The sequence below is a fragment of the Somniosus microcephalus genome, unplaced genomic scaffold, assembly GCF_052327205.1.
Source record: "Somniosus microcephalus isolate GS21.2 unplaced genomic scaffold, FLI_Smic_1.0 unresolved_chr1, whole genome shotgun sequence".
Taxonomy (NCBI): domain Eukaryota; kingdom Metazoa; phylum Chordata; class Chondrichthyes; order Squaliformes; family Somniosidae; genus Somniosus; species Somniosus microcephalus.
Window position 1 is genome coordinate 75,747,947 of NW_028225179.1, and position 15,131 is coordinate 75,763,077.

A 15,131-nucleotide genomic window follows, 5' to 3' on the forward strand; every position below is an offset into this window, starting at 1 on the left:
AAGGTGAAGGTTGAGGGATATAGGGAGAATGTGAAGGGTGAGGGATATAGGGAGAAGGTGAAGGGTGAGGGATATTGGGAAAAGGTGAAGGTTGAGGGATATAGGGAGATGGTGAAGGGTGAGGGATACAGGGAGAACGTGAAGGGTCAGGGATATCGGGAGAAGGTGAAGGGTGAGGGATATTGGGAGAAGGTGAAGGGTGAGGGATATAGGGAGAAGGTGAAGGGTGAGGGATATAGGGAGAAGGTGAAGGGTGAGGGATATAGGGAAAAGATGAAGGGTGAGGGATATGGGGAAAAGGTGAAGGGTGAGGGATATAGGGAGAAGGTGAAGGGTGAGGGATACAGGGAGAAGGTGAACGGCGAGGGATATAGGGAGAACGTGAAGGGTGAGGGATATAGGGAGAATGTGAAGGGTGAGGGATATAGGGAGAAGGTGAAGGGTGAGGGATATAGGGAGAAGGTGAAGGGTGAGGGATATAGGGAGAAGGTGGAGGGTGAGGGATATAGGGAGACGGTGAAGGGTGAGTGATTTAGGGAGGAGGTGAAGGGTGAGGGATATAGGGAGAAGGTGACGGGTGAGGGATATAGGGAGAAGGTGAAGGGTGAGGGATATAGGGAGAAGGTGAAGGGTGAGGGATATAGGGAGAAGGAGAAGGGTGAGGGATATAGGGAGAAGGTGAAGGGTGAGGGATATAGGGAGAAGATGAAGGGTGAGGGATATAGGGAGAAGGTGAAGGGTGAGGGATATAGGGAGAAGGTGAAGGTTGAGGGATATAGGGAGATGGTGAAGGGTGAGGGATACAGGGAGAACGTGAAGGGTGAGGGATAAAGGAAGGAGAAGGGTGAGGGATATAGGGAGGTGAAGGGTGAGGGATATAGGGAGAAGGTGAAGGTTGAGGGATATAGGGAGAATGTGAAGGGTGAGGGATATAGGGAGAAGGTGAAGGGTGAGGGATATTGGGAAAAGGTGAAGGTTGAGGGATATAGGGAGATGGTGAAGGGTGAGGGATACAGGGAGAACGTGAAGGGTCAGGGATATCGGGAGAAGGTGAAGGGTGAGGGATATTGGGAGAAGGTGAAGGGTGAGGGATATAGGGAGAAGGTGAAGGGTGAGGGATATAGGGAGAAGGTGAAGGGTGAGGGATATAGGGAAAAGATGAAGGGTGAGGGATATGGGGAAAAGGTGAAGGGTGAGGGATATAGGGAGAAGGTGAAGGGTGAGGGATACAGGGAGAAGGTGAACGGCGAGGGATATAGGGAGAACGTGAAGGGTGAGGGATATAGGGAGAATGTGAAGGGTGAGGGATATAGGGAGAAGGTGAAGGGTGAGGGATATAGGGAGAAGGTGAAGGGTGAGGGATATAGGGAGAAGGTGGAGGGTGAGGGATATAGGGAGACGGTGAAGGGTGAGTGATTTAGGGAGGAGGTGAAGGGTGAGGGATATAGGGAGAAGGTGACGGGTGAGGGATATAGGGAGAAGGTGAAGGGTGAGGGATATAGGGAGAAGGTGAAGGGTGAGGGATATAGGGAGAAGGTGAAGGGTGAGGGATATAGGGAGAAGGTGAAGGGTGAGTGATTTAGGGAGGAGGTGAAGGGTGAGGGATATAGGGAGAAGGTGAAGGGTGAGGGATTTAGGGAGAAGGTGAAGGGTGAGGGATATAGGGAGAAGGTGAAGGGTGAGGGATATAGGGAGAAGGTGAAGGGTGAGGGATATAGGGAGAAGGTGAAGGGTGAGGGATATAGGGAGAAGGTGAAGGGTGAGGGATATAGTGGGGAGAAGGATGAGGGACAAAGGGAGAAGGTGAAGGCTGAGGGATATAGGGAGAAGGTGAAGGTTGAGGGATATAGGGAGAATGTGAAGGGTGAGGGATACAGGGAGAAGGTGAAGGGTGAGGGATATAGGGAGAAGGTGAAGGGTGAGGGATATTGGGAGAAGGTGAAGGGTGAGGGATATAGGGAGAAGGGGAAGGGTGAGGGATATAGGGAGAAGGTGAAGGGTGAGGGATATAGGGAGAAGGTGAAGGGTGAGGGATATAGGGAGAAGGTGAAGGGTGAGGGCTATAGGGAGATGGTGAAGGGTGAGGGATATAGGGCGAAGGTGAAGGGTGAGGGATGTAGGGAGAAGGTGAAGGGAGAGGGATATAGGGAGGTGAAGGGTGAGCGATATAGGGAGAAGGTGAAGGATGAGGGATATAGGGAGAATGTAACGGGTGAGGGATATAGGGAGAAGGTGAAGGGTGAGGGATATAGGGAGAAGGTGAAGGGTGAGGGATATAGGGAGAAGGTGAAGGGTGAGGGATATAGGGAGAAGGTGAAGGGTGAGGAATATAGGGAGATGGTGAAGGGTGAGGGATATAGCGAGAAGATGAAGAATGAGGGATAAAGGGAGGAGAAGGGTGAGGGATATAGGGAGAAGGTGAAGGTTGAGGGATAAAGGGAGATGGTGAAGGGTGAGGGATACAGGGAGAACGTGAAGGGTGAGGGATACACGGAGAACGTGAAGGGTGAGGGATGTAGGGAGAAGGTGAAGGGTGAGGGATATAGGGAGAAGGTGAAGGGTGAGGGACATAGGGAGAAGGTGAAGGGTGAGGGATATAGGGAGAAGGTGAAGGGTGAGGGATATAGGGAGAAGGTGAAGGGTGAGTGCTATAGGGAGATGGTGAAGGGTGAGGGATATAGGGAGAAGATGAAGAATGAGGGATAAAGGGAGGAGAAGGGTGAGGGATATAGGGAGAAGGTGAAGGGTGAGGGATATAGGGAGAAGGTGAAGGTTGAGGGATATAGGGAGATGGTGAAGGCTGAGGGATACAGGGAGAACGTGAAGGGTGAGGGATACAGGGAGAACGTGAAGGGTGAGGGATAAAGGGAGGAGAAGGGTGAGGGATATAGGGAGGTGAAGGGTGAGGGATATAGGGAGAAGGTGAAGGTTGAGGGATATAGGGAGAAGCTGAAGCGTGAGGGATATAGGGAGGTGAAGGGTGATCGATATAAGGAGAAGGTGAAGGGTGAGGGATATAGGGAGGTGAAGGGTGAGCGATATAGGGAGAAGGTGAAGGGTGAGGGATATAGGGAGGTGAAGGGTGAGCGATATAGGGAGAAGGTGAAGGATGAGGGATATAGGGAGGGGAAGGGTGAGGGATATAGGGAGAAGGTGAAGGGTGAGGGATATAGGGAGAAGGTGAAGGGTGAGGGATATAGGGAGGTGAAGGGTGAGGGATATAGGGAGAAGGTGAAGGGTGAGGGATATAGGGAGAAGGTGAAGGGTGAGGGATATAGGGAGAAGGTGAAGGGTGAGGGACATAGGGAGAAGGTGAGGGGGAGGGATATAGGGAGAAGGTGAAGGGTGAGGGATATAGGGAGAAGGTGAAGGGTGAGGGCTATAGGGAGATGGTGAAGGGTGAGGGATATAGGGAGAAGATGAAGAATGAGGGATAAAGGGAGGAGAAGGGTGAGGGATATAGGGAGAAGGTGAAGGGTGAGGGATATAGGGAGAAAGTGAAGGTTGAGGGATATAGGGAGATGGTGAAGGGTGAGGGATACAGGGAGAATGTGAAGGGTGAGGGATACAGGGAGAACGTGAAGGGTGAGGGATAAAGGGAGGAGAAGGGTGAGGGATATAGGGAGAACGTGAAGGTTGAGGGATATAGGGAGAATGTGAAGGGTGAGGGATATAGGGAGAAGGTGAAGGGTGAGGGATATAGGGAGAAGGTGAAGGGTGAGGGATATAGGGAGATGGTGAAGGGTGAGGGATAGAGGAAGAACGTGAAGTGTGAGGGATACAGGGAGAACATGAAGGGTGAGGGATATAGGGAGAAGGTGAAGGGTGAGGGATATAGGGAGAAGGTGAAGGGTGAGGGATATAGGGAGAAGGTGAAGGGTGAGGGGTATAGGGAGAAGGTGAAGGGTGAGGGATATAGGGAAAAGGTGAAGGGTGAGGGATATAGGGAGAAGGTAAAGGGTGAGGGATATAGGGAGAAGGTGAAGGGTGAGGGATATAGCGAGAAGGTGAATGGTGAGGAATATAGGGAGAATGTGAAGGGTGAGGGATATAGGGAGAAGGTGAATGGTGAGGGATATAGGGAGAAGGTGAAGGGTGAGGGATATAGGGAGAAGGTGAAAGGTGAGGGATATAGGGAGAAGGTGAAGGGTGAGGGATATAGGGAGAAGGTGAAGGGTGAGTGATTTAGGGAGGAGGTGAAGGGTGAAGGATATAGGGAGAAGGTGAAGGGTGAGGGATATAGGGAGAAGGTGAAGGGTGAGGGATATAGGGAGAAGGTGAAGGGTTAGCGATATAGGGAGAAGGTGAAGGATGAGGGATATAGGGAGGTGAAGGGTGAGCGATATAGAGAGAAGGTGAAGGGTGAGGGATATAGGGAGGTGAAGGGTGAGCGATATAGGGAGAAGGTGAAGGGTGAGGGATATAGGGAGAAGGAGGAGGGTGAGGGATATAGGGAGATGGTGAAGGGTGAGTGATTAAGGGAGGAGGTGAAGGGTGAGGGATATAGGGAGAAGGTGAAGGGTGAGGGATATAGGGAGAAGGTGAAGGGTGAGGGATATAGGGAGAAGGTGAAGGGTGAGGGATATAGGGAGAAGGTGAAGGGTGAGGGATATAGGGAGAAGGTGAAGGGTGAGTGATTTAGGGAGGAGGTGAAGGGTGAGGGATATAGGGAGAAGGTGAAGGGTGAGGGATATAGGGAGAAGGTGAAGGGTGAGGGATTTAGGGAGAAGGTGAAGGGTGAGGGATATAGGGAGGAGAAGGATGAGGGATATAGGGAGAAGGTGAAGGGTGAGGGATATAGGGAGAATGTGAAGGGTGAGGGATATAGGGAGGAGAAGGATGAGGGATATAGGGAGAATGTGAAGGGTGAGGGATATAGGCAGAAGGTGAAGGGTGACGGATATAGGGAGGTGAAGGGTGAGCGATATAGGGAGAAGGTGAAGGATGAGGGATATAGGGAGAATGTGAAGGGTGAGGGATATAGGGAGAAGGTGAAGGGTGAGGGATATAGGGAGAAGGTGAAGGGTGAGGGATATAGGGAGAAGGTGAAGGGTGAGGGATACAGGGAGAACGTGAAGGGTGAGGGATATAGGGAGAAGGTGAAGGGTGAGGGATATAGGGAGAAGGTGAAGGGTGAGGGATATAGGGAGAAGGTGAAGGGTGAGGGATATAGGGAAAAGGTGAAGGGTGAGGGATATAGGGAGAAGGTGAAGGGTGAGGGATATAGGGAGAAGGTGAAGGGTGAGGGCTATAGGGAGAAGGTGAAGGGTGAGGGATATAGGGAGAAGGTGAAGGGTGAGGGATATAGGGAGAAGGTGAAGGGTGAGGGCTATAGGGAGAAGGTGAAGGGTGAGGGACATAGGGAGAAGGTGAGGGGGAGGGATATAGGGAGAAGGTGAAGGGTGAGGGATATAGGGAGAAGGTGAAGGGTGAGGGCTATAGGGAGATGGTGAAGGGTGAGGGATATAGGGAGAAGATGAAGAATGAGGGATAAAGGGAGGAGAAGGGTGAGGGATATAGGGAGAAGGTGAAGGGTGAGGGATATAGGGAGAAAGTGAAGGTTGAGGGATATAGGGAGATGGTGAAGGGTGAGGGATACAGGGAGAATGTGAAGGGTGAGGGATACAGGGAGAACGTGAAGGGTGAGGGATAAAGGGAGGAGAAGGGTGAGGGATATAGGGAGAACGTGAAGGTTGAGGGATATAGGGAGAATGTGAAGGGTGAGGGATATAGGGAGAAGGTGAAGGGTGAGGGATATAGGGAGAAGGTGAAGGGTGAGGGATATAGGGAGATGGTGAAGGGTGAGGGATACAGGAAGAACGTGAAGTGTGAGGGATACAGGGAGAACATGAAGGGTGAGGGATATAGGGAGAAGGTGAAGGGTGAGGGATATAGGGAGAAGGTGAAGGGTGAGGGATATAGGGAGAAGGTGAAGGGTGAGGGGTATAGGGAGAAGGTGAAGGGTGAGGGATATAGGGAAAAGGTGAAGGGTGAGGGATATAGGGAGAAGGTAAAGGGTGAGGGATATAGGGAGAAGGTGAAGGGTGAGGGATATAGCGAGAAGGTGAATGGTGAGGAATATAGGGAGAATGTGAAGGGTGAGGGATATAGGGAGAAGGTGAATGGTGAGGGATATAGGGAGAAGGTGAAGGGTGAGGGATATAGGGAGAAGGTGAAAGGTGAGGGATATAGGGAGAAGGTGAAGGGTGAGGGATATAGGGAGAAGGTGAAGGGTGAGTGATTTAGGGAGGAGGTGAAGGGTGAAGGATATAGGGAGAAGGTGAAGGGTGAGGGATATAGGGAGAAGGTGAAGGGTGAGGGATATAGGGAGAAGGTGAAGGGTTAGCGATATAGGGAGAAGGTGAAGGATGAGGGATATAGGTAGGTGAAGGGTGAGCGATATAGAGAGAAGGTGAAGGGTGAGGGATATAGGGAGGTGAAGGGTGAGCGATATAGGGAGAAGGTGAAGGGTGAGGGATATAGGGAGAAGGAGGAGGGTGAGGGATATAGGGAGATGGTGAAGGGTGAGTGATTAAGGGAGGAGGTGAAGGGTGAGGGATATAGGGAGAAGGTGAAGGGTGAGGGATATAGGGAGAAGGTGAAGGGTGAGGGATATAGGGAGAAGGTGAAGGGTGAGGGATATAGGGAGAAGGTGAAGGGTGAGGGATATAGGGAGAAGGTGAAGGGTGAGTGATTTAGGGAGGAGGTGAAGGGTGAGGGATATAGGGAGAAGGTGAAGGGTGAGGGATATAGGGAGAAGGTGAAGGGTGAGGGATTTAGGGAGAAGGTGAAGGGTGAGGGATATAGGGAGGAGAAGGATGAGGGATATAGGGAGAAGGTGAAGGGTGAGGGATATAGGGAGAATGTGAAGGGTGAGGGATATAGGGAGGAGAAGGATGAGGGATATAGGGAGAATGTGAAGGGTGAGGGATATAGGCAGAAGGTGAAGGGTGACGGATATAGGGAGGTGAAGGGTGAGCGATATAGGGAGAAGGTGAAGGATGAGGGATATAGGGAGAATGTGAAGGGTGAGGGATATAGGGAGAAGGTGAAGGGTGAGGGATATAGGGAGAAGGTGAAGGGTGAGGGATATAGGGAGAAGGTGAAGGGTGAGGGATACAGGGAGAACGTGAAGGGTGAGGGATATAGGGAGAAGGTGAAGGGTGAGGGATATAGGGAGAAGGTGAAGGGTGAGGGATATAGGGAGAAGGTGAAGGGTGAGGGATATAGGGAAAAGGTGAAGGGTGAGGGATATAGGGAGAAGGTGAAGGGTGAGGGATATAGGGAGAAGGTGAAGGGTGAGGGCTATAGGGAGAAGGTGAAGGGTGAGGGATATAGGGAGAAGGTGAAGGGTGAGGGATATAGGGAGAAGGTGAAAGGTGAGGCATATAGGGAGAATGTGAAGGGTGAGGGATATAGGGAGAAGGTGAAGGGTGAGGGATATAGGGAGAAGGTGAAAGGTGAGGGATATAGGGAGAAGGTGAAGGGTGAGGGGTATAGGGAGAAGGTGAAGGGTGAGTGATTTAGGGAGGAGGTGAAGGGTGAGGGATATAGGGAGAAGGTGAAGGGTGAGGGATATAGGGAGAAGGTGAAGGGTGAGGGATATAGGGAGAAGGTGAAGGGTGAGGGATATAGGGAGAAGGTGAAGGGTGAGCGATATAGGGAGAAGGTGAAGGGTGAGGGATATAGGGAGGTGAAGGGTGAGCGATATAGGGAGAAGGTGAAGGATGAGGGATAGAGGGAGGTGAAGGGTGAGCGATATAGGGAGAAGGTGAAGGGTGAGGGATATAGGGAGGTGAAGGGTGAGCGATATAGGGAGAAGATGAAGGATAAGGGATATAGGGAGGGGAAGGGTGAGGGATATAGGGAGAAGGTGAAGGGTGAGGGATATAGGGAGACGGTGAAGGGTTAGGGATATAGGGAGAAGGTGAAGGGTGAGGGATATAGGGAGAACGTGAAGGGTGAGGGATATAGGGAGAATGTGAAGGGTGAGGGATATAGGGAGAAGGTGAAGGGTGAGGGATATAGGGGGAAGGTGAAGGGTGAGGGATATAGGGAGAAGGTGAAGGGTGAGGGATATAGGGAGAAGGTGAAGGGTGAGGGATATAGGGAGAAGGTGAAGGGTGAGGGATATAGGGAGAAGGTGAAGGCTGAGGGATATAGGGAGAAGGTGAAGGGTGAGGGATATAGGGAGAAGGTGAAGGTTGAGGGATATAGGGAGGAGAAGGGTGAGGGATATAGGGAGAAGGTGAAGGGTGAGGGATATAGGGAGATGGTGAAGGTTGAGGGATATAGGGAGAATGTGAAGGGTGAGGGATATAGGGAGAAGGTGAAGGGTGAGGGATATAGGGAGAAGGTGAAGGGTGAGGGATATAGGCAGGAGGTGAAACGTGAGGGATATAGGGAGAAGGTGAAGGGTGAGGGATATAGGGAGAAGGTGAAGGGTGAGGGATATAGGGAGAAGGTGAAGGGTGAGGGATATAGGGAGAAGGTGAAGGGTGAGCTATAGGGAGAAGGTGAAAGGTGAGGGATATAGGGAGAAGGTGAAGGGTGAGGGATATAGGGAGAAGGTGAAGGGTGAGGGCTATAGGGAGATGGTGAAGGGTGAGGGATAAAGGGAGGAGAAGGGTGAGGGATACAGGGAGAACGTGAAGGGTGAGGGATACCGGGAGAACGTGAAGGGTGAGGGATAAAGGGAGGAGAAGGGTGAGGGATACAGGGAGAACGTGAAGGGTGAGGGATACAGGGAGAACGTGAAGGGTGAGGGATATAGGGAGAAGGTGAAGGGTGAGGGATATAGGGAGAAGGTGAAGGGTGAGGGATACAGGGAGAAGGTGAAGGGTGAGGGATATAGGGAGAAGGTGAAGGGTGAGGGATATAGGGAGAAGGTGAAGGGTGAGCGATATAGGGAGAAGGTGAAAGGTGAGGGATATAGGGAGAAGGTGAAAGGTGAGGGATATAGGGAGAAGGTGAAGGGTGAGTGATTTAGGGAGGAGGTGAAGGGTGAGGGATATAGGGAGAAGGTGAAGGGTGAGGGATATAGGGAGAAGGTGAAGGGTGAGGGATATAGGGAGAAGGTGAAAGGTGAGAGATATAGGGAGAAGGTGAAGGGTGAGGGATATAGGGAGGTGAAGCGTGAGTGATATAGGGAGAAGGTGAAGGGTGAGGGATATAGGGAGAAGGTGAAGGGTGAGGGATATAGGGAGAAGATAATCTATTGCTGCCTGTTATTGTTGGTGCGAATCATTGAACGGTGAGAGTGTTTGGTTCGTGACCGTCTGTTCTAATCTGCTTTCACTCAGAAAACCCCTTGCTCGGAGACCAGGTGTCTCGGCTCCATCATGTTCCCCAAAGAGCTCGTGAGTAAACCAGAAGGTGAACCCCGGTCCATGGAACAACTCCTGCTGCGATCGACAGACTTCCTCAACCAGTACTACTCTGCCATGAAAAGGTGCAGCAATCCAGGGGGTCAGGGCTCAGGGTTCCTGGGGTTCAGGGGTCATCGTTCCAGGGGTTCAGGGGTCTTTGTTCCAGGTGTCATTCTTCCAGGGGTTCAGGGGTCCTTGTTCCAGGGGTTCAGTTTTCAGGATTCTGTAAGTTCAGGGGTTAGAGTTCCAGGGTCAGGATCGATGGGGTTCAGGGAGTGTTGTGGGGGGAGTTTTGGCGGATTGGGGAGATGGTGCAGTGGGAGAGTGTGTGCAGGGAGCGGGAGGGAGCTTTTGGAGCGGGATGGAGAATTTTGGCGGTGTGGGGTTGAGGGTTTCCGAGGTATTTAAGCCCCCGCCCCCGATGGGTTGTGCATTGACTGAGCTGCTCCCTCCTGTCCCCTCTCACAGGGCACAGACCCCAGCCCACATCCAGCGCCTGGCAGAGGTGGCGATGGAGGTGGAGACGACCGGCACCTACCAGCTGACCCAGAACGAGCTGATCTTTGGAGCAAAGCAAGCCTGGCGGAACGCAGCGCGCTGTGTCGGCCGAATCCAGTGGACCCGCTTACAGGTCAGAGCAAGGAGTCCTCTCACCATTCTCTCCCCCGTCTCTGTCTCTCTCTCTGTCTCTCTCTCTCTCTTCCTCTCTTTCTCTCTCTCTTTATCTCTCTCTCTCTGTCTCTCTATCTCTGTATCTCTATCTTTGTGTTTCTCTCTGACTCTCTGATTCTCTCTGTCTCTCTCATTCTGTCTCACTCTGTCTCTCTCTCTGTCATTCTTTCTCTCTTTCTCTCTATCTTTCTGTCTGTCTCTTTCTCTCTATCTCTCTGTCTCTCTTGGTCTGTCTCTCTCTTTCTCCACCTCTCTCTAATGAATAAAGACATAAGGGGAAAATTGAGCGTAAGGAAAGAGGCATACGCTAAGTACATCGGCTGCAGGGGAGAGCATTGCAAGGGAGAATACAAAGAGATTAAGAGAGAAGCCGAAAAAATAATTAGGAAGGCAAAGAGGAACTATGAAATTAAATTATCAAGGAACATAAAACAAAATCGTAAGATATTCTACAGGCACATCAATAAAAGTGGAAAGTTGGGATGGGAAAAGGGCCACTAAGGGACAGTCAGGATAAAATCACAGGCAGCGATAGCAAAACGGCTGAAACATTCAATTCGGTTCATTAGACATGACCACAACTTTACAAATGCTTGTTGGCTCTCTCTAATCAGCTCATGTTTCTCTAAGTGCTCAGTCACTCCTTAATTATAGATTCCTATAACATCCCCACATCAGATGTTAGTCTAACAGGTCTATAATTTCCTCGCTTCTCTCGCTCCTTTGTTAAATAATACTTATCTCTCTGTCTCTCTCTTAAAACATAGAAGATAGGAGCAGGAGTAGGCCATTCGGCCCCTCAAGCCTGTTCCGCTATTTAATGAGATCATGGCTGATCATCCAAATTCAGTACCCTGTCCCTGCTTTCTCCCCATATCCCTTGATCCCTTTAGCCTTAGAAATATATCTAACTCCTTCTTGAATATATTTAATGAATTGGCCTCCACCGCCCTGTGTGGTCGAGAATTCCACAGGTTCACCACTCTCTGGGTGAAGAAATTCCTCCTCATCTCAATCCTAAATGGCTTACCCCCTTATCCTTAGACTGTGACCCCTTGTTGTGGACTCCCCTGCCATCGGGAACATACTTCCTGCATCTAGTCTGTCTAGTCCTGTTAGAATTTTATAAGTTTCAATGAGATCTCTCTTTCTCTCTGTCTCATTCTCTCTGTATCTCTCCCTTCTCTCTGTCCCTCTCTCTATATGACTCTCTCTCTCTCTCTCTCTGTCTTTCTCTCTCTCTCTGTATCGCTTTCTCTTTGTGTGTGTCTCTCTCTCTCTCTCTGTCTCACTATCTCTCTCTCTCCCTCTTTCTCACTATCTCTCTCTCTCCCTCTTTCTCTCTGTTTCTCCATCTCTCGCTCTCATTGTTACTGAGATTTCTCACGGTTTTTATTCTCTGCTGACAGTTCTTTGATGCTCGGGACTGCAGTACGGTCGAGGAAATGTTCAACTACATCTGTAATCACATCAAGTATTCAACCAACAAGGGGAATATCAGGTAACGAGGGAGCTCCCTCTTCATTACTCAGTGCCAACATCGAACGCTCCCAGGTACAATACAGAGCTCCCTCTACGTTACCCTGACAGTGTACCCCCACTTTATACCCAGTGTCAGCATCGAGCACTCCCAGGGTATGTACAATACAGAGCTCCCTCTACGTTACCCTGCCAGTGTACCCCCACTTTATACCCAGTGTCAGCATCGAGCACTCCCAGGGTATGTACAATACAGAGCACCCTCTACATTACCCTGCCAGTGTATCCCCACTTTACACCTAGTGTCAGCATTGAGCACTCCCAGGGTATGTACAATACACAGCTCCCTTTACATTACCCTGCCAGTGTTTCCCCACTTTACACCCAGTTTCAGCATTGAGCACTCCCAGGGCAGGTACAATACAGAGCTCCCTCTGCATTCCCTGACAGTGCACCCCCACTTTATACCCAGTGTCAGCATCGAGCACTCCCAGGGTATGTACAATACAGAGCACCCTCTACATTACCCTGCCAGTGTATCCCCACTTTACACCCAGTTTCAGCATTGAGCACTCCCAGGGCAGGTACAATACAGAGCTCCCTCTGCATTCCCTAACAGTGTACCCCCTCTTTATACCCAGTGTCAGCATTGAGCACTCCCAGGGCAGGTACAATACAGAGCTCCCTCTGCATTCCCTGACAGTGTACCCCCTCTTTATACCCAGTGTCAGCATTGAGCACTCCCAGGGCAGGTACAATACAGAGCTCCCTTTACATTACCCTGCCAGTGTTTCCCCACTTTACACCCAGTTTCAGCATCGAGCACTCCCAGGGCAGGTACAATACAGAGCTCCTTCTACATTATTTCTGACGAAGGGTCATCGACCTGAAACATTAACTCTGTTTCTCTCTCCACAGATGCTGCCTGACCTGCTGATTATTTCCAGCATTTTCTGTTTTTATTTCTCTCTACTTTACCCTGACAGTGTAACCCCACTTTATACCCAGTGTCAGCATTGAGCGCTCCCAGGGCAGGTACAATACACAGCTCCCTCTACATACCCTGACAGTGCACCCCCACTTTATTCCCAGTGTCAACAGCAAGCACTCGTAGGGCAGGTACAATACAGAGCTCCCTCTACACTACACTGACAGTGTACCCCCACTTTATACCCAGTGTCAACATCGAGCACTCCCAAGGCAGGTACAATACAGAGCTCCCTCTACACTACCCTAACAGTGTACCCCCACTTTATACCCAGTGTCAACATCGAGCACTCCCAGGGCAGGTACAATACAGAGTTCCAACTATACTACCCTGACAGTGGACCCCCACTTTATACCCAGTGTCAACATCGAGCGCTCCCAGGGCAGGTATAATACAGAGTTCCAACTACACTACCCTGACAGTGGACCCCCACTTTATACCCAGTGTCAACACCGAGCACTCCCAGGGCAGGTACAATACAGAGCTCCTTCTACATTACCCTGCCAGTGTATCCCCACTTTACACCCAGTGTCAGCATTGAGCACTCGCAGGGCAGGTACAATACACAGCTCCCTTTACATACCCTGACAGTGTACCCCTACTTATACCCAGTGTCAACACCGAGCACTCCCAGGGCAGGTACAATACAGAGTTCCAACTACACTACCCTGACAGTGGACCCCCATTTTATACCCAGTGTCAACACCCAGCACTCCCAGGGCAGGTACAATACAGAGCTCCCTCTATATTACCACGACAGTGTACCCCCACTTTATACCAACTGTCAGCATTGAGTACTCTCAGGGCAGGTACAATACAGAGCTCCCACTACATTACTCTGACAGTGTACCCCCACTTTATACCCAGTGTCAGCAGCAAGCACTCTCAGGATAGGTACAATACAGAGTTCTCTCCAGGCTCTCCTTGCCATTTGCTGATGCAGTCTGTATTTTAATCTCTCTTGTAGATCTGCCATTACCATCTTCCCTCAGAGGTCAGAGGTGACGAGTGATTTCCGTGTGTGGAACAGTCAGTACATTCGGTATGCAGGGTTCGCTCAGGAAGATGGCACAGTCCTGGGAGATCGTGCTAATGTCGAATTCACTGAGGTACTGGCCTTTGATAAAGATCACTTCCTGCGGTTCCCGGCCTTTTGATTCAAAAGCCGACCGGCACATACATTCTAAAATGCTTCAAATGTGATTCGAATGATGGGTAATTCTAGTCCACCAGTGCACATGGGAATGGGACCCAGAGCATGTCTCAGAGTAAGTGGGCATCGGGCCTAGAGTAGGTCCTAGAGTGAGTGGGAATGGGGCATAGAGCAGGTCCCAGAGTGAGTGGGAATGGGGCCTAGAGCAGATCCCAGAGTGAGTGGGAATGGGGCCTAGAGCAGGTCCCAGAGTGAGTGGGAATGGGGCCTAGAGCAGATCCCAGAGTGAGTGGGAATGGGGCCTAGAGCAGGTCCCAGAGTGAGTGGGAATGGGGCCTAGAGCAGATCCCAGAGTGAGTGGAAATGGGGCCACGAGCAGGTCCAAGATTGAGTGGGAATGAGCCGAGAGCAGGTCCAACATTGAGTGGGAATGGGGCCTCGAGCAGGTCCCAGAGTGAGTGGGAATGGGGCCTAGAGCAGGTCCCAGAGTGAGTGGGAATTGGGCCTAGAGCAGGTGCCAGAGTGAGTGTGAATGAGGCCTAGAGCAGGTTCCAGAGTGAGTGGGAATGGGGCCTGGAGTAGGTCCCAGAGTGAGTGGGAATGGGGCCTAGAGCAGGTCCCAGAGTGAGTGGGAATGGGGCCTAGAGCAGGTCCCAGAGTGAATGGGAATGGGGCCTAGAGCAGGTCCCAGAGTGAATGAGAATGGGGCCGGGAGCAGGTCCCATAGTGAGTGGGAATGGGGCCCAGAGCAGGTCCCAGAGTGAGTGGGAATGGGGCCGGGAGCAGGTCCCAGAGTGAGTGGGAATGGGGCCGGGAGCAGGTCCCAGAGTGAGTGGGATTGGGAATGGGGCCTAGAGCAGGTCCCAGAGTGAGTGGTGTTGGGGCCTAGAACAGGTCCCAGAGTGAGTGGGAATTGGGGCCTAGAGCAAGTCCCAGAGTGAGTGGGATTGGGGTGCTAGAGCAGGTCCCAGAGTGAGTGGGAATGGTGCCTAGAGCAGGTCCTAGTTTGAGTGGGAATGGCGCCAAGAGCAGATCCCAGAGTGAGTGGGAATGGGATCTAGAGCAGGTACTAGAGTGAGCGGGAATTGACTTGAGCAGGTCCCAGAGTGAGTGGGAATGGGGCCTACAGCAGGTCCCAGAGTGAGTGGGAAAGGACTCAAGCGCAGGTCCCAGAGTGAGTGGGAATAGGGCCTAGAGCAGATCCCAGAGTGAGTGGGAATAGGGCCTAGAGCAGATCCCAGAGTGAGTGGGAATGGTGCCTAGAGCAGGTCCCAGAGTGAATGGGAATGGGGCCTAGAGCAGGTCCCAGAGTGAGTGGGAATGGGGCTTAGAGCAGGTCCCAGAGTGAGTGGGAATGGGGCCCAGAGCAGGTCCCAGAGTGAGTGGGAATGGGGTCTGGAGTAGGTCCGAGATTGAGTGGGAATGGGGCTGAGATCAGGTCCCAGAGTGAGTGGGAATGGGGCCTAGAACA

At 51.4% G+C, this 15,131-nt stretch overlaps 1 protein-coding gene across 1 annotated transcript in view; it reads left to right on the forward strand.

The window, feature by feature from the left end:
- The window catches only part of LOC147095502 (nitric oxide synthase 1-like), a 462,084-nt gene that overhangs the window by 53,506 nt on the left and 393,447 nt on the right, over positions 1-15,131 (forward strand). The window contains exons 3-6 of the mRNA XM_085974639.1: positions 9,303-9,451; positions 9,837-9,999; positions 11,450-11,541; positions 13,475-13,616. Of these exons, the coding sequence (XP_085830765.1) occupies positions 9,303-9,451; positions 9,837-9,999; positions 11,450-11,541; positions 13,475-13,616 (546 nt within the window). The remainder of the gene's footprint in view (positions 1-9,302; positions 9,452-9,836; positions 10,000-11,449; positions 11,542-13,474; positions 13,617-15,131) is intronic.